At 43.4% G+C, this 20,755-nt stretch overlaps 1 protein-coding gene across 4 annotated transcripts; it reads left to right on the forward strand.

The window, feature by feature from the left end:
* Positions 1-223: 223 nt before the first annotated feature.
* Positions 224-19,847, forward strand: LOC311265554 (uncharacterized protein). 4 transcript variants are annotated; one of them, XM_084367328.1, is made up of 8 exons: positions 224-602; positions 9,889-10,114; positions 10,600-10,657; positions 10,834-10,912; positions 12,002-12,465; positions 13,509-13,622; positions 16,557-16,694; positions 17,387-19,847. In XM_084367328.1, the coding sequence occupies exons 2-8, from the start codon at positions 9,981-9,983 to the stop codon at positions 17,924-17,926; spliced, it is 1,527 nt and encodes a 508-aa protein (XP_084223454.1). In that variant the 5' UTR covers positions 224-602; positions 9,889-9,980; the 3' UTR covers positions 17,927-19,847. The 4 variants fall into 4 exon arrangements, with proteins under 4 accessions (XP_084223454.1, XP_084223455.1, XP_084223457.1 ...); XM_084367329.1 differs by having other exon boundaries at positions 13,509-13,559; XM_084367331.1 differs by having other exon boundaries at positions 12,119-12,465.
* The last annotated feature ends 908 nt before the right edge of the window (positions 19,848-20,755 follow it).

The following is a 20,755-nucleotide window of genomic DNA, read 5'->3' on the forward strand; positions in this document are numbered from 1 at the left end:
ATGATCCGTGCGTAAAAGTCGGAGCTGGCTGTAATTTGGACTGTGATCGCGCTGATTGCATCGCTCTAAATGCTTCTGATGCGCTTCATGCACCTTTAGCAGGCTTTGAGAAATCCTCCTGAGCCGGAGTCAGCCCCGCTCATTTGACAGCTCCGCCCGCACTTCCCCGTCCTTCCGAGGGATGACGCTAGAATCAAAAGACGAATTAAAAAATTGGGGGGTCTCCAGCTCTGCCTGTGTCACATGGAAGCACAGTAGCCGAGCCGAGGGGATGCGAGTACAGATGGAGGGGGCTTGAGGGACAGTGGAGGAGAAACCTGGCACTTGGAGGTAATATTGGACATCCAGCGGCGGCAGGTCGGACTCTTCCCAGCCTCCCCTTCTGGCTGGGGAGCGGAGGAAGCGCAGGACGGGGCGCACAAGCGGGTCAGCGGGCGCGCAGAGGATGTCACATGCAATATGCTGCATTCGTGTTTCGTGAAGCCCAAGAAAGCCAAGTTATCGCCTTTGATTGATTATGCTCGCGGGCAGCGCCTGGTCCGTGTGGAAGCAGAAGGACGCGACCAGGGTTGATGCTGCGCCTCCCAAAATCTCTGAGCTGAGTGAGTACAGGGATGCTATAGCGCAATGCTCTGTGCCTGTGGCTATGTGACAGGCTGGAGGGAGGGAGGCAGGGGGAGGGATGGTGGGGGGGTCATTCATATGTGCCTATAGATTCAGTTCGATAAGCTGCACACGCAGGTCGGTGCACGGCATCCTTTATTTTGAGCCAGGGGGGATGAAGCCGTGCGCGCTTTGGCTGCTTTCCTTTGTTGCTCGCCCTGCCTTTTTCCTCTTCATCTGCTCCGGTCATACATTTAACACACAGACACGTGTGCAACCCACCTCAGCCTTACTGCATCGCCCTTTTTTTTTTTTTTTTTTTTTTTGTGATTTAAGCCCCAAAAATGAGCGGATTTGATCAGAGAACTTCATTGTGATTTGACGCGAGGAAGGCGCAGGGAGCCTCCAATCACGCGTTTGCTCTGCGCCGACTGTGAAGCATAAAGATAATTAACGTTAGACCTTCCGTTAACATTTGCACCCCCCCTCCCCTCCCTTACTCATAAATAGGGGGTGTGGGGAGGAGGGGGAGGAGGAGGAGAGGAGGGAGGGTTGGACTGGCTTTGTCGTGTAAGTTGCCAGCTGACCTCAGGGACACAACATCCTTTACCATCCCCACTTTGATCTGGAAATGAATCGGAAACGCTTTGATGATTAGAGAAAGAAAAGGAGGAGAGAAAGAGAAAGAGAGAAGAGGGGGGTGAAAAAAAAAAAATCTCAGGCGCTACAGGCTTAATGAAACATGATAGAAAAGCACACTGCATCAGCCTGAAATTCCTCATTCTCTATGGCCGCCTATAGCCTCCACCTGCACACATCACACCCTTCATGGTGTTTTTTCTTTTTCTTTTTTCCCCCCCTGCCTCATCCGGCTTCATTTGAGTCGTGGTGGTAACCTGTTGTCAGCATCACTGCAGTTGGAGGTGTCAGAGCCCAGAGGCGCGGCGAGCCGGGCAGCCGAACCGTCACCCAGCGTGTGATTGATGCCTGCTGAGTGGGTGCCATCATGAGCCACATACATCCAACCTCCCCTGACACACACACACACAGTCATGAGCCCTTCATTTTTTTTTTTATCCTTTATCCCACTAAAGCGTAAAAACATGGTGATGATGGTGATGTGGATGAGTCCATTTTTAACTTTCAGCATCTGTGTTGTTGTTCTGCCTGTTTCAAGGTCCCTTATTCTGTCAGAGCAGCTGGGGGGAGGGAGAAAAAAGAAAGGGATGTGAGTAATGTGATCAGAAGAAGACATCATAATTATTCTTTAATTCGCTGTGAATAATGTCAGGCGCTGTTTGTATCAGAGGCCAGCGTTGCACAGATAAAGACAGAGCCTCAGCTTTCTTCCTCACAGGGGCATGGTTAATCGTTGTTGCAAGCAAACATTTGACCTAATTCACATTCTCACACAATAGCAGCCTCCTCTCTCTCCCCCCATCTCTCCCTCACACACACACACACACACACACACACACACACACACACACACACACACACACACATTGCTGTTATTTGTGTCACACAGAGGGTGAGGTTTTTGCTCCACATGAACTCCCAGGTGGTTTATCAAAACCTGAGCAGATTCGGCACAGAGGCCACTGCCGGCTGGCTGGCTGGCTGGCTGGCTCGGTTTGTTGAAAAAGGAGCTCCAGTGTTATTAATAATGAACACGCATGTAAATGCAGTGCATGTTCCTAGAAAATTATAAGCCTACTGGTGTTAATTGCAACACTGTAGGGCTAAATGTGTTCCTGTGAATGTATTTTTTATGAGGATTACAGCATAATTCCTTGTTTGACTTCATGGCCTCGTCAGGTGCCGTGAGCGGAAACCATCTACGTGTTTTTATTGTTCGAAGGACGAGGAGAGTCTGTTTAAAAAAGGAATCAATCTTTTCTGTTAGTTGAATCTTGGCCAAATGTTTCACACGGCACGTTTCACACTGAAGGCATCTAATTGTCGAGATCAGATCAAAGTCAACAGGTGACGTGTTTTTGTCATATACGACTGCGTCCAACCATTATGTTCCTGATTGATCAAAACATCCTTTAGTCTAGAAACACACAAGAAAACAGTAAAAAATCCAATGAGGCAATGTCTTCATGTGTCTTGTATTTCCTGATGGACAGTTTGAAATTTAAAGAGAATCTATTGACTCTGAAGTCAGAAGAGGAAACGCAGCAAAGTCTCACATTCAGGCTAAAACAACTGTGAAAGAAAATTCATTGGAAACTATTTGGATGAAACATTACAGGGATGTACCGACATCTCTTATCTGGTCAAATATTGATACCGATTGTTAGTGATCAAGGAGAGCAATAACTGATATTTGCAACCAATATACATTTGTAGTAAAAATAAAAATCTTAGCGTTAAAATTAAGAATAAACAATGAGGGAATGTAACCACAGTCAATCTACTCAAGTACTTAAATGTTGAGGTACTTTACTTGAGTATTTCCATTTTCTGCTGCTTTAAACCTCCTTCATCACAGCAGAAGTATTTTATTTTTAATTAATTAACTTTATTTATCAGCAGTTGGACACAAAAACCAACAACCCAGATGATCAGCCAGGCAGATAACCGGTCAACCAATAATCAGTTAATCATTTAAATCATTTTTCAAACTGAAACATCATCATGTCTCTTCTCCAGTCTCAGGATTATCTGCTTTTTTCTGTTTTGTAACTGAATGTCTTATAAAACAAAGCAATAAAAGATGCAACTCTGTGAACTCGTGACAGAGTCCATCATGAAAACAGCTGTAAGTTGAAGCCCTTTCACAGTTTAAGCAATGTAGCTTGAAAAATGACGTCTACGAGTAACTGATCGTCGTCATAGTTGTGGATTCATTTTCCAATCAGACCGATCAGTTAATGAACAAATCTTTTGCTTTTGTAAATAAAACTTTCATCCACTCCTTCACTCACCTGATTAGTTGATTAATTGATTATTTGATCACCAAAGAAAAGTTATCTGCACATATTTGATAGACAATTCCTCATTTGTCAGTTTTGTTTATCATCCTTTGAGAAATTATTTTTGTGTCATGTGATCATCAAAGTGCCTCACTTCATCTCCAACAATCGTCTGGTCCTTATTTAAAGTAAAAATGCCAAAAATTCCTCAGTTCCAGCTGTTCATGAGTGACTTCTGTTGTCTTTCTTTGTCTTATGTGATTAAAAATTCATGATCGTGTCCGTGTTCGAACACAACAGTTCATTTGACGACTTCCTCTTTGGCTTTAGGAAACTGTGACGATCATTTCTTTGACTAGTTTCTGATCAATTGAGCAGTCAACAGTCCTTGTCTTCTGTTTTTCCACTGACTCAGGAAGAGAAAGAAACAAACAAGGAGCTAGAACAAAACTCTGCAGAGTGCATACCTCTGCCAAGGCTCAACAGTCCCCTGTAATTCAATCAAGTCTAATTCAATATCAAACTCCATCACCCTGTATCACTCCAGCCCACCCATCACTGATCACCAGATCTCGTATCTGCATCAAACCTGACTTTTTTCATCAGGATTCACGTATTACTCCCTGAGAAATCAACAAAAATGTTGGAAAACACTATGTTTTGCAATGAAAAGTGAGGTGGATCCACACATCCTCCATCCAAGTTTTGTGGAAATCCATTCAGTCGTTTTTGCGTAATCCTGCTGACAAACCAACAAACAAACGGACAAGCTTGAAAACATAACCTGGAGGTAGTGAAGGAATTTCTTTTCCAGATGCAGCAAAATAACGTAAACTCGAAGGTCTACTTTCAAGCTTTAAGAGCTTTCAGACACATCTTACGGTCTTCATCTGCTGATATTTGGTGCGTACACCGTTCCTAAAGGTAAAGAATGAACTTTTACTTTGCTTTAATTGAACATACGCTGCATGTGAATCACTGAAGAAAGCAGATATTAATGATCGATGATGCTCAAGTTTCCTCGTCCCTCTCAGTGTAAGTAGCCTTCTGGTCTGTGATACATGGTCAGGGCAACACCTGGCAAATCTGCACCTGCAGGTATTCGCTGGTAGTTTGTAACGAGCACGCTGAGCACCACAGGCGGAGGTGGTGGTGGTGGTGGTGGGGGCTCTCTGTAGCTGAGGTAGAGGGGGGCTTTGTTTAGCAGAAAAGCAGCCGGGGGAGGACCATTTCTTGCTCTTGCTCTGAGCGCTACGTCCAATTGGTTGGCTCTGACGAGGCAGCTCTAGGGCCAGAGATTACACTGCAGTGCTGAGGCGTCACTCTGGCTGAAACACCGCAGGCGGAGGCAGGGGGATAGAGGGAGAGAAGAAGAATGGGTGGGGAGGCGTGGACACACTCATTGAGACAGGGAAGGCAGAGGAAGAAGGCCGGGAAAACCTTGTTGGGAAATGTGACAGCTTCTTCTCATCATCTGCTTTCAGCGTCTTCAAACACCTGCCACGAGAACTCCCACGCACGTCTTCCTCCCCTCCTCGCTCTCCTTTCTTTTCCTCCACACCTACACCTTTCCCCTCTCTTCTCTCTCATTACCCTTTCCTTCTCCGCTCCTCAGCTCTGTTGTCAAATCAGCACAGATATAATTACACTGACACTGTTGCTACTGTAATTTAAATTATCATTGCCTCACAGTTGCATATGGTTCTTTAAATCCAACGTAATATTTCAGACTACTCGCTCAGGAAGTGAAGTCGGAGCACAGTTAGATAAATTAGTGGCATTAAAAGCAGGCCATAGTCTGGGAAATGTTTGCTGGCTCCTGGTAAAATACACCAAAACAGTTTTGATAGACATGCTGGGAAAACATGTTCACTGCTGCTGTCACTTCCCGAAGACATGCTCAAAGAAGGATGTAATTATGTTGGATATCCAGTGTATGAAAATATGACTTATTGATAGATCATATTAATAATAATTAGCATGGCGCTAATTTGAATTTGGAAACAAAGCAGTTGTCTTCTGGTCAGGACGCCCCGAACTTACAAAGAAAACTACGAGCAGCGTGCAAAGAACCACTGAGACGTCTGGGTGTGAAATTTGGTGCATATTGGATTTCATGCAGAGAACAGCTGGGTTCAAAGCTGGATCTACAAAAAAGAAATGCAAATTACCCCAAAGTCTGCGAAACCTTTTCCCGTGCAGAGCCTGATAAACCGTCCCATCCCTACTCTGTCTGTTATAATAGAAAAGCAAATACATAAAATAGTAAAGTCATGCAGTCAAATATTATAGACGGGAGAAGAAACATCCACAAAGAAGAAAATAAAAGATTGAGGAAAAAGTTCCAGATGGGTAAAGCTTCAGTCAGCGTAGAGGATTAAATTCTAGCAGTGGGGATTTTATTGCTCTAAACGGGGAAATTATAGCTAAATCAGACCACGCCCCCTTCTGAAATAAGTAGGTACTAGACCTTTTTATCCCAAATGTTTCCAACAATGTTCAAACCCAGAGAAATCCACAAGTTTATTCAAGATAACGGCGCGTTTTATGGTTGCACGTTGCTACTTCCTACTGCATCTGTGTGTTTGATTTCAGGTCATCCCTCACTAGATTCAGCACTCACCAGAGACCCTGGTTCTCTCTGTTCTCTTCCCTTCTCCTCCCTGAGAAAAGTGCACTGCTAACATCAGTTTGCAGGCTAGATAGCCAATTAGCTAAATATTAAACAGCCTATAAATGTGTCTGCAAATATCACATGTGGTCCAAACTCTTCAGTACCACCAGTAGGGGATGGGGATGCCACCCCCCTTGTTAGCTTAATGCCCCTTGATCCCCTAGTCTCAGAGAGAGTACAGAGGCAGAGGGGTTGTTTAGTTGAATAACCTGATTGATTGATCCTCTGACTGAGGTTTTAACAGAATCTAAGACCCTGAGCAAGGCTCTGAAAAATCAGTAGCCTAATCTAATGCGTTGTCCATGATGCTGAAGAAGCAGATGGATCTGTAATTACGTCTTTTTTTCTCGGTCCCACCCTTGTGTCAGTTTGGTCTTGGATTTATAATATTTACTCGCCTACATACTCGCCACCTTGTAAAGTGTAGTCACGGATTAAGCCAGAGGGTCATATAGACACACTGCTGTCTATAGTCTTCTTATAATATTCCTATAATATATGTATGGTCAATCAGTAGTGTCCATGCTGCTAAAGATACACCCCTAGACTAAACCACTTCTGTAATAACTTATTTTAGATGAGACATGACTACAAATATCTTCCCACGACATGAAGGCTTCAGCACAAGTTTGTTTACTTTGTCTCTAGTTCCCCTGCTGGTGCTCAGCCTGCCAGCTGCTGTCAAGCCAACACAGACACTGACACCACCTCCAACCATCTGAGACAGAAAGGATCATTTCTGATATTTCCCCAAGGATCTTTACTCCTTTTAATAAAGATTTTTAGCAATACAAACAAAAAAGGATCTTAATGAGATTTTAGTTGGACTCTCATGTCACTCACTGAGGCTTGAGTGATGGCACCATTTTTTAAAGACACACCATGTGGGACACGTACCTGCTTTCTTTATGTGTGCAGATGGACCTTCAGATTTAACTATTGTTAACAATAACAGAGAATTTCCTTCAGTGAAAAAATTCCAAAGGACTTTTTTTCCTTTGAAGAAGCTAGTTTCTTTATTTCCCTCCTCTGTCTGTGGTCAACACAGTAAAATCCTTGGTAAAAAAACACCTTGAAGTTTACCAGAGAAGTCAGATCAGAGTGACTATGTAATGTTTTGTGCCAAAGTGCATTAGAGCAAGACCAGTGAGGTTTTTCACAACGCAGCTTTGAGCACTTCTGTGTATGTCGGCTGTGGTAAACAGACCACAGACCGACATGCTAGCAGCCTGGCTCTATAGATGTCGGACTGTCTGCCAGTCCACAACTTTGGTTCAGACTAAAATATCACCTCAACTATTTCACATGAATTTAAACAGACATTTAAAAAGCTTACCAGCTAGGTGATCAATCAACCATATTCAAACGGCGGCCATTTTCCCCAAACGCTCAAACGCTAGGATAATGTTACGCTGTTGTGTTCCAGGTTGCGAGTCGCATAAACGTAAAGAATATGACAAATTTATTAAAATTTCATCCCACTTTCTGAATGATTAGCAAATGAAAAGATAATTAATATTGAAAATCTGGAAGGACATCAGGCCGTATTTCAAGGAAAAACAAAATATTAGAATAGCCATAAGATAACGTTAGCATTTAACATCTCCTTCGCTAGCGAGTACGATCTATCACTTTTCATCTGAAATATTTGTCCATTATTTTTTATGGCCTCAGATTTATTTTTTGTACTTATTAGTAAAATGGTAACATGCTAAATTAAAATGGTGAACGTTAAACCTGCTAAGGCTAGCATATTAGCCTTTTCAATCTGCATGTTAACGAACCCCACTTTAAGTTTAATTATGCCATGGTCTGGGTGAAGACTCGATTCTGTCATTTGTTCATGCAAATCTTGATATTGATTGATATTGATATTGATATGATCCTACAACTGGACGTGTTTCAGTTTCTTGGAGATGTTTCACCTCTCATCATTTCAGAGTCGTTAGGGCCACAACGACCCAGAGTCCAAACTCAGAGCTCACACGTGTCCTTAAGGACTCTGTACGGACACTCCCACGCAGGGTTTAAAACCCTGCAACTCCCCTCCAGTTAGTTAGAACTGAATCTTGGATGAGAAGTGAAAACGTCTTCAGGAAACTGAAACACATCCAGTTGCCTAGCACTTAGAATTACCATGACCTGGATGACCGAGAACCTTCATCAACATAATAGTGATTGTTCCAGCTTTAAGTAAAATCTCAGATGTTGGCAGGGAAATGGAGTAATTGCTTGTGAAAGACTTTGATCGCCAAAATGCATGAAAATAAAAAAATAATGGTGTTTTCTTTGGCAAGTGGCCATGGTATAAGTGGGAGGCAACGGTCTTTTGCTGCGTTGCACAGTTCTGGCCTCCACATAGTCCATTAATTTCTGATAATGGACGCCTCGTCGGGCACTATCCCTTACTTAAATCACAAGGTCATGAGCCGATTATTTTAGTGTAGAAGAAGCTAGAATGAAGAAGAACGTACCAGCAAGTCATTTGAGCTGCTTCAGACTGATATGTCTGTCCGTATGAAGACAGAAACGCCCAATAATGTGGTAGCTTTCGGTGGACTTGAGGTGTCCATGCAAACAGTCAGAGAAGATACACATTGTTCGCCAGGCTACAGACAAATTGTTATTTGAAGAATTAATTCTGCCTGGAAGCGAAGGATCTATGTGGAATCCATTCCTAAAGCCCGTTGTTTAAAGTCTCAGGTTTAATCATTAGCGAGGAGGAGGGAGGAAGAGTTTCGTCTGAATATGTTGTTTAAAACTGAACAAACACATGAGAGACATTTGGATCAGACATAAACTCACAGTTTCGTATCGAAACTTCACTTCAGCACGACTCCTGCAGTCTGCCGTTCAGTCTCGCTGTCGCTGATGGACAAGCGACACGCACATAAACACACATGAAAACACACAGTCGCAGTAGACAGATGGCATGATTTGACAGAGATTAGAACGGGCTTGTTGTTTGGTCTTTCTGTTACAGCTCTTTGTTTTTATTGTTTATTTGAAACATATTACACTGCCAAATGTGAAATTGTCTGGCAAGCAGCATGGAGTAGAGAAGAAGCAAGAAATATGTTTCTGTCGGCTCGCTCTGCTTTCATACTCGTCTCCTTCAGTGGTTCAGGCCACTCTGGCTGCCGGCATGTTCAGCTTCTCTGTGACTCACTGTACCTCCTCAATATGTATGTTTGTTCTTATTTGACTGGTTAAAACCACAGGAGATTTGTATTTACTCACATGAATTGTAGCAGCTACCTGACAAACAGATGAGCAGGAGATTCTCTGTGTTTTCATATATACGTTTTCTGGTTATTTTCAGCTGTTCAATGTATAACTGTTGGATTACCTTCGGTGCAGGCTCACATTCATGCTGTGTAGACCTAGATACCTGAAAATCTTTGTTGGTGAACAGATATAATGTTGATGTCTATGTAAGTGTAACACACAAAGCTCAGTAATCCCTCAGACAAGGTAAAGCAGAAGCACATGCCGGAGGCTGAATGTCTGTTCACTTCACTGCTTCAGCGCTGGATGGGAATTCTCACGTTTCCTCTTTACAAACTGCTGCTTCCCCTCTGCTCTCTCCACTGTGAATATTTTCCTTCTGGTTCCGCTGCTTTGTTAACCTACTTAATGTTTTGTAAAGGTTAGATAATTTTGTAATTAAGCACCACTCTTTGCCCGCAGATCCCAGTGACACCGTGGCACTTCCCTGCGTGCATGAGTTGTAAGGGTGTGAGTGTGAGTGTGTGAGAGCAAGTGAGCGCCAGCGCTCCCACATGGCCTCCATGCAGGACGGGCTGAACTTCACGGCTCCTCCCTACGGCAAGGTCCTGCTGCTGGGTGCTATCGCTGCTGCCTCAGCCTTTGTTGTCACGATCCTCATCGTGGTGCTCTGCGTGGGCTGCCAGAGGTGAGAGCAGGCACTGTGCACACATGTATGACCACAAACACACACATGCATACTTTGACTATCTACACATGCACACAACAGAAGTGGAAATCCTTTACTTAAGAAAAAGTACTTATAAAAGTATGTGAAAATACTCAATTACAATTAAAAGGAGTGGATTTATAATTGTAAAGCAAAAATTAAGATTGATATATGATTTTGTAATGTTGTGGTTTAGAGGTATACAGTAAAGTAGCATTAAATGAAAATACTCAAGTAAAGTAACCTCAAAATTGTACTTAGGTAAAGTACTCTTAAGTAAACGTGCTCAGTTACTCGCTACCACTGGCACGCACACATGCAAAGATACTCCGTATGTCCTTCTCACGCACACACACACAGTCACAAGATGACTCAGACACACATGGACGATGACTCAAACACACAGAAGTGCATCACTGTAGTAAGTGTCAACCTGTGTGACAGAGCGGTTGTGTTTACCACAGGAAGGGGAAGACACACAATGTTCCCGGCGAGGGTGGAAAACACCGTCTCATGGACATGGTAGGTATCTGGCGACGCTCTCCTCCACGTTTTGTTTTTGTGTTGCTGCAGAGGTAGCTGGAGTAGCTCGATTCATCGGGGAACAATATCATTCAGAGGACACCTCTTCAGTCTTAATTAGTGTTTAACCGGCCTTTTGTGTGTGTGTGTGTGTGTGTGTGTGTGTGTGTTGTCAGGGTATACTCAGGCAGTCGAAGCTGCGGTCCATCAGCAAATCAGACACTGAGATGAACAAGATGAACTGCAATGGCAAAAGTGAGTGCATCCTTCACATACAAATCCTGACCTGTGTGCTCTGAACGCTACCTCACTCCACTCTGGTGAAAACCTTGTATCTATACCTAATGAGTCTGAACAGACGGGGCCTGTTTCAGCTGCATGACGAAGCACTTTTGACACCGTCGGAATAAAAAGATTTTTGAGTCACAGGAGTCGAAAGTTTGTAATCTCTCAGCTCATTTGAAAGCATGAAAATTTTTAAAAAAAACAGTTGAGATACATGGTTTTTACACAACAGAATCAATATATGTGTCTGTGAAATGGCTGAAATGGAGAATTAATTGGTTAATTTTGCAGCAGATCAATAGCATGACAAGCAAATGCATAAATGGAACATGTTCTGATTGTGCTTCATCCTCTTTCATTAATGCCAGTCAACAAAAACAACCCCTAAAAATACAAATAAACATTTAGGGAAATCATCTTCAAACAATAAAAGTGTCACCACGCATTTTTCTCTACGCGATCCGTCTCTAATCCGGCCCTAAATTTATGCAAAACCTTTTCTATATTAAAATTTAAGGACGCTTTAGAAGAGAAATTTACCCTAAAACAGAATTCACATCACATTCACAGCTCAGCCTTATTCCACTGGACTGTTCAGGCTCAGATTTATGAACATGCATCTCTCTCTCAAAGACAGAAATCAGAGAGCCAAGACGAGTCCTGGAGCGCCATCACTGACAGTCAACAGGGAACTGTGTTTGTGGGCACTGTGACAGTAGCCTGAGAGCGTTTGAAGAAATATAAGCATATGTCCTGCTTCATATTTGTCCTGCTTCCACTGCAGTGGAATGAAGTCAATTTGGACGCGTTTTCTCAAACATCCACGTCAGCTCCCAGTTTACTGTCGGCTCCAGATTTTATTTTACCAGCGAGAGATTTATCCACGTTCAAACATCTTTGTTGAATTGTCCAGTACGAGAGAGTAAACGTGTGCGAATTCTGTTTTCTGGTGGGCGTCCTGTATGTGCCTTGCAGAGGCAACTAAAAAGAAACGTCCAGCAAGCATGGACCTTCTGCTGCTGCTCAGCTGCCGGTCTAACTCTGACCTCCGTTCTCAAGGCAGGCAGCTTCCCCAGATCCCCTCTGGGACTGGAGAGGATGGAGAGCACACTTACTCTGAGGTGGGTCGACGCTCTTCCACCACACGTACTGACGATGCCCTCTACGCCATGGTAGGCAGAGCTGGGCAGACGGACACTCCGGCCCCTCCGGCCGTCCCTGCCAACACCCCGGCTCCTCCCGACCCAGACGGGGACGTGGAAGGAGGGCTCCCCGAACCAGAGGCCCAGGTCATGTCTCCACCTCACCAACCAGAGACGGCCGAGTACGCCTGCGTCAGGAAGCTGAGGAAGGCAGACAAGGCGCCCCAAAAGAGGGACAGCGGGACGGATATGGGGGAGCCGCCGGCGCCGCCTCCGAGACACGCCCCGCCGTCGCATCCCGCCCCTCCTCCACCACACCCTCACAGCACGAAGTTGCCCCGCAGGAACGTGGATGCCTTCAATGTCCCATCATTCCCAAAGGTTGGTAGAGGAACTTTTGTTTTTAAATCTGATGATGTTTACAAAACAGTTTTTTAGCTTAAAAGTTCAGCTGCATCTGCAGGAAGACCACGAGATGCAGCTGAAATCTAATAAATAGACCTCATGTGAAGATTGTTTTAGTTAAAGTTCTTGTTTGAGACAAGTTTGGTTTAAACATAGACCATTTTCACATAGCGGCCATTTTCTTTTCACGTCATGCTCAGGGCGGGAAGCTTAAATGCTGCGATCATGTTATCCTGCTGTTTTCTTGGTTTCAAGTTGGTTGAACGTGTGAAATCTGACAAATTGTCATCATATCACTGCTTCCTGATTGATAAACAACTGAAAAGATGGCCATAGTGAAAATCTGGAGGGACATTGGGCCTGTTTCAAGATAAAACAACATATTTGATGACCCATTAGCTAACGTTAGCATTCAACCACTTTGTAGCTAAAATTAGCGTTTGACTGTGTTTCACTACTAGGTTCAAATAAATGTCTCTGAGATGTCTGTTATTTTTGAGTTAATAAACCTTTCCTGTCATATTATAATGCAAAGTTAACATTAGCTAAGTAGAGGTTGAATGCTAATGTTAGCTAACAGAAGCTAACGGGTCAGCAAATATGTTGTTTTATCTCAAAACATGGCTCGATGTCCCTCCGGATTTTCCCTTTCCATTGTCTTTTTAGTTGCTGATCAATCAGGAAGTAGTAAAATGAAAAAAAAAAAATCTGATTCCCTACGTTTACACAATTTAAAAGTTGAACACAGCACTACAACCTTTGAGCTTCCCACCCTGAGGAATAATGTTGTCAGAGGCTGCTGTGTGAATATGATCTGTTGTGCTATTTATATATGTGTAAGCAACTTTTGAGGTGACAGGTCATTGAGAGATTATTTTATGGGTGGGTAAGGATTAGATTAAGTCTTTAGATTAGATTATTTTCATGGAAAGAGATTAGATAACAGGACAGAAAACATGTGATATGTGCCATGTAATTTAATTGAGAACCATTCATTTTGTATTTGATGTCATTCAAAGGCAATAGCTTCACATCTTCCTGATCAGCCTGGACAGCATCATCGTGTAGAGGTGAACAGGATTCAGTTTTTTGGGCAGACGGAAGTGATGACTGGAGGGGAGAGAAAGTTAACAGCTAAGTCGTGTAGTTAGTTTTTCTCCAGAGGTCTGAGGTGAGATCATACAAAGCAAAGATCAAGACTAAATCAATGCCTCATGCACTGACTTGCCAGGAAGGCCCTAAAAGTGTAAAATGGATGACGATGTCTGTCAGTCAATCATGTTGGTCAACCACCTTGGTCTGTGGACTGAAACACTTTGGGATGATCCCCTGATCTCGCCTCTAATGTCACCATGAGGTCGAAACATGAAATTTGGTACATATAGTCATATAAAACCCCACACGATGAAAGTTGACCTTCTGACTTTTCATATAGTCACCCGATCCATTTTTTTTTTGTCTAAAACTTGTGCAAAACTAGTGACTTCCCATTAGCCTCAGCTGCACTTTGTGGTAAGTGCTAATTAGCAAATATTAACATGCTAACCTGCTAAAATTAAATGGTGAACACTGACTGTTTAACATAACCATGTTAGCATTGCCACAGTGAGCATGCTGACACTAGCATTTAGCTCAAAGATCAACTGTGCTCACGTATGCACAAGCTGATATCAACGCGTTGGTGTTGTTCATGAAACATTATCGTTAATGTTACTCCAGAAACTTACCCATCAGGTTTTCTAACGTTGTAGCTTAGCCTGGAAAAAACACACATGGGGAGAAGATGTCCTTTTTCAAATATACTTATTCTAATTTCTATACTTAACCCACTGAGCCACTGACAGTTTGCTCCAGATGTGGACTTTGTCCCAGTTTCGTAATATAAAATCCTGGAGCAACATGAAATATGATGTTCCAGGAACGACACCAACACGAGTCGCAAAGCTGTGACATCACAACCGCGTGACTGGTGGGTTTCGATGATGGTCCTGGAACAACATTAATTATGATGTTCTGGGAACAACACCAACCAAGTTCAATCTCACAGAGCTGCTAGCATCACTGTAGCTGTTGGCAGGCATTTAGATTAAAATAGCTCTGTGTTAAAAAAAAACAAACCCCACAGGGCCTTGCAGGGCGTGTTGATGCAGGTAGAGAGACTGACTCTCAGATGTGTAAATTTGAAGGCTATCAGATGCCAAAACCCAGTGCAGCCATTTATAATTTTACAAATCTGGAAAGTTATCACAGAATCACTTTTTATTTTTTATCTTTGGTTGTGGGTTGTAAAGTAAGTAGTAAAAATAAAGCAGTTTCATTTCAAAAGGTGGGTTAGGTTTGTGCTATGGATGCATGTTATAGTGACATTTTTTCATTTTCCACTTTAAGTGTCGAGCCAGGTTAAAGGATAAGTTCCCCCAAAAATGAAAATTGAGTCATTATCTACTCACCCTCGAAAGGCGGGTGAAGTTTTTTTGTCCACAAAACATTACTTGAGCTTCACAGCAAAACAGAGACTTGGATAACGCCTGGCGAGCTGTATGGAGCCATTTTATGTTTTTCGATTGTTATTTTATGTTTCAAAACAAGTCCCTACGCTAAACGCTAACACAATATTTTGCTGTGCAGCCCCAGAAATATTTTGTGGACTACGACACTTCACTTCTTTTCATTTTCCCTGTGGTTTTGATGGACTGGCCTCTTGCTGGCTGCATTCTTCCATGCAAGGCTGGAGTCTGTCGGGGGGCCAACCAGCCTTCAGGCTCATTAATGCTCATTGTTAGATTTGCATACAGGCATGGACGGAGCCTTCGGTCATTACTCTGCGTTCATTTTGTCTGTATTTCTACACGTTTTCTGAAAGCTTACGGATACAGACCAAGAGAGCGGTGCCTCCGATAGTCGTGGGGAGCAGTGTAGCAGCGTAGCCAAGCGAGACACAAACACAGGACAAGAGGAAGACATTTTAAAAATGGTGGATCTTTTTGAGGAGGGGTTATGGGAGTTGGTGAGAAGTTTTAAACATCTGGCAACAGCTACTACAGAACAGCTGGGTGGACAATGGGTGGTGGCGAAGAAATAGTGGAGGTCCCTGAGTGGCTCCCTCTAGTGGTTGTAATGCTTGACATCGATGCAAACGGACGTGTCTGTTTTTGTATGTAAAGGGAGCTTAAATGAGCCTTAAGTCGAGTTTAAACACAGACAGTCTGTCAGTTTAATCTTCCTGAGATCTGATTGGCAGGCTCAGTTGCCGGCTGCACTGACGTGTAACAAATGTCTTTGTGATGTTTCATTCGGTAGTTCTTTGTCAGCATCAGTATTAATATGCAGTGTGTGGTCCAGGTACAGCGAGCAGGATCTCTCTGTCAGATTTCCTGTCGATGCTGCGGAGGATCTACACGGTCGTAATTGTGCCAGTGTTGCAGTTTTCTCTGCACTCGGCTGCATCACGCACGGTGTTGTGATACGTTAGCACGTTCCTCTGAAGTCTGGGCAGCGAGCTGTGTTTATTTGTCGAAGAGTTCTTGGCGATATGTCTGTTCTCAGCAGTGTCACCCCCTCCATATGTTCGCAGCAGGAGGACTGTCAGCTTATAATGTGGGTATAAGGCTTTGTGCTCCCCTCCAGGTGACAGTGGGACACCATTTGGTGCCCCGCGTGAGGTCAGCAAGGTTGCGCTCTCTGCTGTGACCTGAGTTCAATAACACGCACAGTTCACAGGCTTACATGTGTACACAGTCTGCTCACAGGGCTGTTCGCCACTGATTTTCTTGTGGATGACGCAACATGTTGAAATTGAGTCATCCAGAATACAGGCACATGCTTCCTCACGTTCAAGCTCCACCTTCCAGGGAAAATCTATTCAATGCTTTATGAAATCCAGCCAATATGTGTCTGATGGCAGCTCTGTGCTACGACACTTCACTGCATGTTTAAAGTGGTTAATTTTAAAAAAAATTTTTTTATTATGAACCCCACTGGATCTGGTTTTAAAACACAAATACTAATAGAAGACATGCATGATAATGAGCTCTGCCCTAAATGTAATTTCTTGTTGCTGCTGACAGGAAGTGATGTTTATGGGCAACGGAGAGCAGTACATCTGGAAGCCTCCAGAGGATGAGGAGATGCTCATGCACCAAAATAAAGTCCTGGGACCGTTGGGTGCTCACACAGTGGAGAATATACAGCCGTCTGCTGCTGTGGTGAGTCAGTGTGTGCATCCTTCTCCTGTCTGTCGCTCCGTTTATTTATTAAATGACTGTGTTGAAGCTCCCTGTTCCCCCTTTTCCCCTCAAATGTAGGTAACTTCAATATCAGACAAAGCATCTTTACATGTTGTCTTACAGTATCAATGTTCTGTATCTGCTGGAGGCAGCACTTCACTCTGAGATGTTGCATGTACAGTCAGAGCTTAACAATATAAATACCTGGTGGAAGGTCGTTCCACCAGTAAGAGCTGTCCTGAACGTATTTCAAGAATATTCCAACAATCTGAATGAAAACTAACATTCAGACTGCTGCACAAGTAAAAAAGACTTTTGAGCGATTTCATCATTCAGAGACGGAAGCTGAAAAGGACATGTCCTTGCTCAATTTGTATGATGTGAGCAGTAAGTCTTTTTTTTTTATCGTGCAGCAGATAGAAAAAAAACAAACCGAAAGGAATAATTCATTGTTTTGGGAAGTATGCAGATTTTGTTGCCTTTGTACAGAGCCAGGCTATCTGCTTCACCCTGTTTCTAGTTTTTATGCTAAGCTATGCTAATTGGCTCCATCTTCATATTTAATCTACATACATAAGATGGTGTTGATCTTCTCATTTATATCTCCCGTAATGTCAAAGTATTCCTTTCCTTTCTGTCTATAATCTCGGTGATGTGTTGTTTGCCTGCAGGTGGCTGAGATGTACTCAAAGGTGTGTAAACCAGGAAAGAAGAAGAGAGCTGTGCCGGGGTCTCCCCCAGCCAATCCTGGCTTCCGGACCTTGGGTCGTGGTGACCGGGACCGAGATCGGGACGGGGGGTTTAGTGTAGTGGTCAAACCCCAGACGTGGGCCCTTCAGGAAGGCAAAGCGGTCGGAGGGCCCCTTGACGACCACTGCTATGAGTCCATCGGGACGGAGGAGTGCGATCTGGCCTACGAGAACCTGGAAGGTGGAGGTGCCTGGAAGCGGGAGAGGCCCCCCAACACTTGTGCCACCCTGCGGCCGAGGAGGAAGAAAGCCCAGCAGCCCTTGCAGCAGCAGCAGCCGCCTCCACCGCCGCCGACGCAGCAGAACCCCAAGTTACAGCACCTGCCAGCCAAAGCCTTGCTGCTGCCGGGGGAGAACCTGTACGAGAGCATCGGCGACCTGAAGCAGGGCTCCGCCACCTCCAGCACCACCACAATCTTCACTTTCAACGATGGCATGGAGATGTATGTAACAGGGCTCTGAGGTGGCGGCTGCACTGTGACCCCGATCCTTCCAACACAAGGAGCTGAGCTAACACCACAAGGAGTGACGGCTGAGCCCCTGTCATGCTCACCCACACATACTGTTTACATTCAAGTCATAACATCATGCCTTTCACAGGCTCGGAGGCCTTGGGGCATTAATGTTGATCTGTTATGACCTGGGCTGAATACAAAGTCCAATCTATAAACCTTATAACGAATCCAAAGGTAGTGAATAATAAATGAGCACAAGACCATTGCAGAGCAATCTGTAGGTGACAGTAGCACTTCTATTTTACTGATACATATGTGCAAAGCACAATAAAGTAAAAAGCCTAAATTCTTCCTCAATTCTAGCAGGTAAAAATAGATGTTTACCTGGTCCTATAGCAGGACTCCTGTTTGGGGGAAAGACACAGCATTGTGTGAAATCTTTTGGTAGCACTTAGTCTGTCATGAGCAGGCCTTCCCTGTAGTTAGTCAAGATGTGATTCAGGACGGCATTGAAATGATATAAAGGAATGAATTACTAATCAAAATGCTTGAAAGCTCAGGGACCAAGAGAATCAATTATGAGAGTATTATAAGAAAAAATTGCACACATTTTGCATTCCTCCTAAAAGCTTCGACTAATTTAGACCATCTTCATATTTAAACAGCGACCGTATACTTCCCTCTGTCATGTTTTGTTTCATCTTTACATGGACTGAACACTGTCTCCACTGCCGTCTGTAAATGAAGTGTTTTACTTTGTTGATCCTGTTTCTGCACTTTGCCTGCTACAAGTTGCATGCTAAAAAAGTGAAAAAAAAACAAAAAACAAAAAATCAAGCACTGTCATGTGGTACCTCTATATGAATGTTTTTTATTTTATTTTAATTGTCGTTGGTTGTTTATTTTTTTATTAGTGTGTTGCTTTATTTCTCTGTAGAGCACAAAGCCAGTTAGATTAAGGATGTCTTTGGCTCAGTGGGACTCTGTGCAGCAGAGAGGAGAGTTAATTGTCTCTCATCCTTTGCCTGCCACACACAAGGTACAAGATGAATCAAGACTAAAGAGAACTGCTCACGTGCTAAAGGTGGAGACAGACCACTCAACCACCCGCCGCCACATTCACATACACACACCTGCACACACCCCTCTCTGCTCAGTCCTCACTCATATCTGTGGACTCGTCCATCTACATAGTCCCTGCCTTGTGGTCATATGAATCTGCTTGGGTTTCACCATAGTGCAGCTCGGAAAGCTACAGTAGAGCTGATGTGTATTAGCAAACGTTCATGTCTCATCGTCACTCCATCGATGAAAACTCTCTCTCTCTCTCTCGCTCTCTCTCTCTCCTCTCTCTGTTATCAGTGTTAAAAATATTGCAGAAATGACAAAAATGTGAAGCAAATGGTTCGCTAAAGCAGCAGAGCATCACCCCCGAGGATAACACACTCAAAATTACATCCAAAAATCCTGGACAATAACGGTGATATCATTTGACCAAATATTCCCCCGCAAAACAATGTGATTATACTGTATGTTGATGCAATGTGTATGTACATTACAAAAGAGAAAGAATAATAAATATATCATCAGTGTCAAGAAATCTATCTTTTTCTATTACGTTTAATTGTGTTTTGGAATGACTTATCTTGTGACACAAACTGCAAAACAGCTGCAATGTAAATTTCAGTGTATTCTGTTTGTTGTTTTTTGAAGCCATGAAGCTACGGTGTGTTCTTGGAAAGCCCAGCTAAGTTAAATGTGGCAGCTAATGTTGTGTGTTTGCTATTCAGACTACAGGGTCTTGTACTCAGAAGCGTGTAATTAAGTGCTAAGTGCAAAAGATTGTAATGTTTTATATCAAGATTACTATTCATGAAATGTCAGTCAAGTTTATACTTTTGTAATAAAGTGGCACTTTAAAAAAAAGATGTTTTATCTCATAGTGTTTTTAAAAAGTCAAAGACGCTGACGACGCCCTAAAGAGTTCACTTTGCCATCTACTACAGACGGATCAAACTCTTTTTTTATAATCTTAAAAGCTGCCTGTAGATTCTTCAGTCCAATCAAAGCCAAGAAATATCTTAATACCAACGCACAATATTCTTCAGCTCAAATTGAGATAATTATTTTAAAAATGCGTAATATTCTCAGTTTTACAGCTAAGATTCGCTTCTATTGTCCCTTGCTTCTTTGTGTACAACCTTACAACCTCATTTCACATGGAGTACGAGTGTGTACGTGCACGTGTGTGTCTCTGTGTGTGTGTGTGTGTGTGAGTAGCCGTCCCATGTTTTTTTTATCAGTGTGAACGTCTGTGTGCACGTGCACAGAGTAGCAGGGTCTGCGTCTGAGTAGCTGTGTAGAGGGAGGGGGGGGAGAGAGAAAAAAAAATAGGTCACCCCTTAAAACAAAAAGCTTGCAGTCAACATCGCAACCGTCTGCTGAATTTTCATTGGCCTGCTTGTCTCCATGGTAACAGGTTAACCTTGAGGCAGTAGTCACATGGGCGAGCGAGTCTTCTGCTGTCTTGGAGAATACAGCGTGCGTCGTATGACATCTGTGATCACAGTGTCACCCATTCGGCGAGGAGCTATCGCACGGGGTGGGGGAGAACAAACAAACAAAACAAAAAAAACCAGCCCAAAACAAACGTGTAGGAGCAGGAGATGCTGTAGGTGTGAAGATGATACAACATTCACAGCTTATGTGATGTGTTAATCTCACTGTCAGGAGCATGAATGACTGAATAAATACATGAATGAAGGCTGCCAGATTCAATGAAGGTACGTGACAGTGAGAGGACGGAGGAATCGGAGAGATAACACCGAGCATAAGG

The sequence above is a fragment of the Pagrus pagrus genome, assembly GCF_965226575.1.
Source record: "Pagrus pagrus genome assembly, chromosome: 11".
Taxonomy (NCBI): Eukaryota; Metazoa; Chordata; class Actinopteri; order Spariformes; family Sparidae; genus Pagrus; species Pagrus pagrus.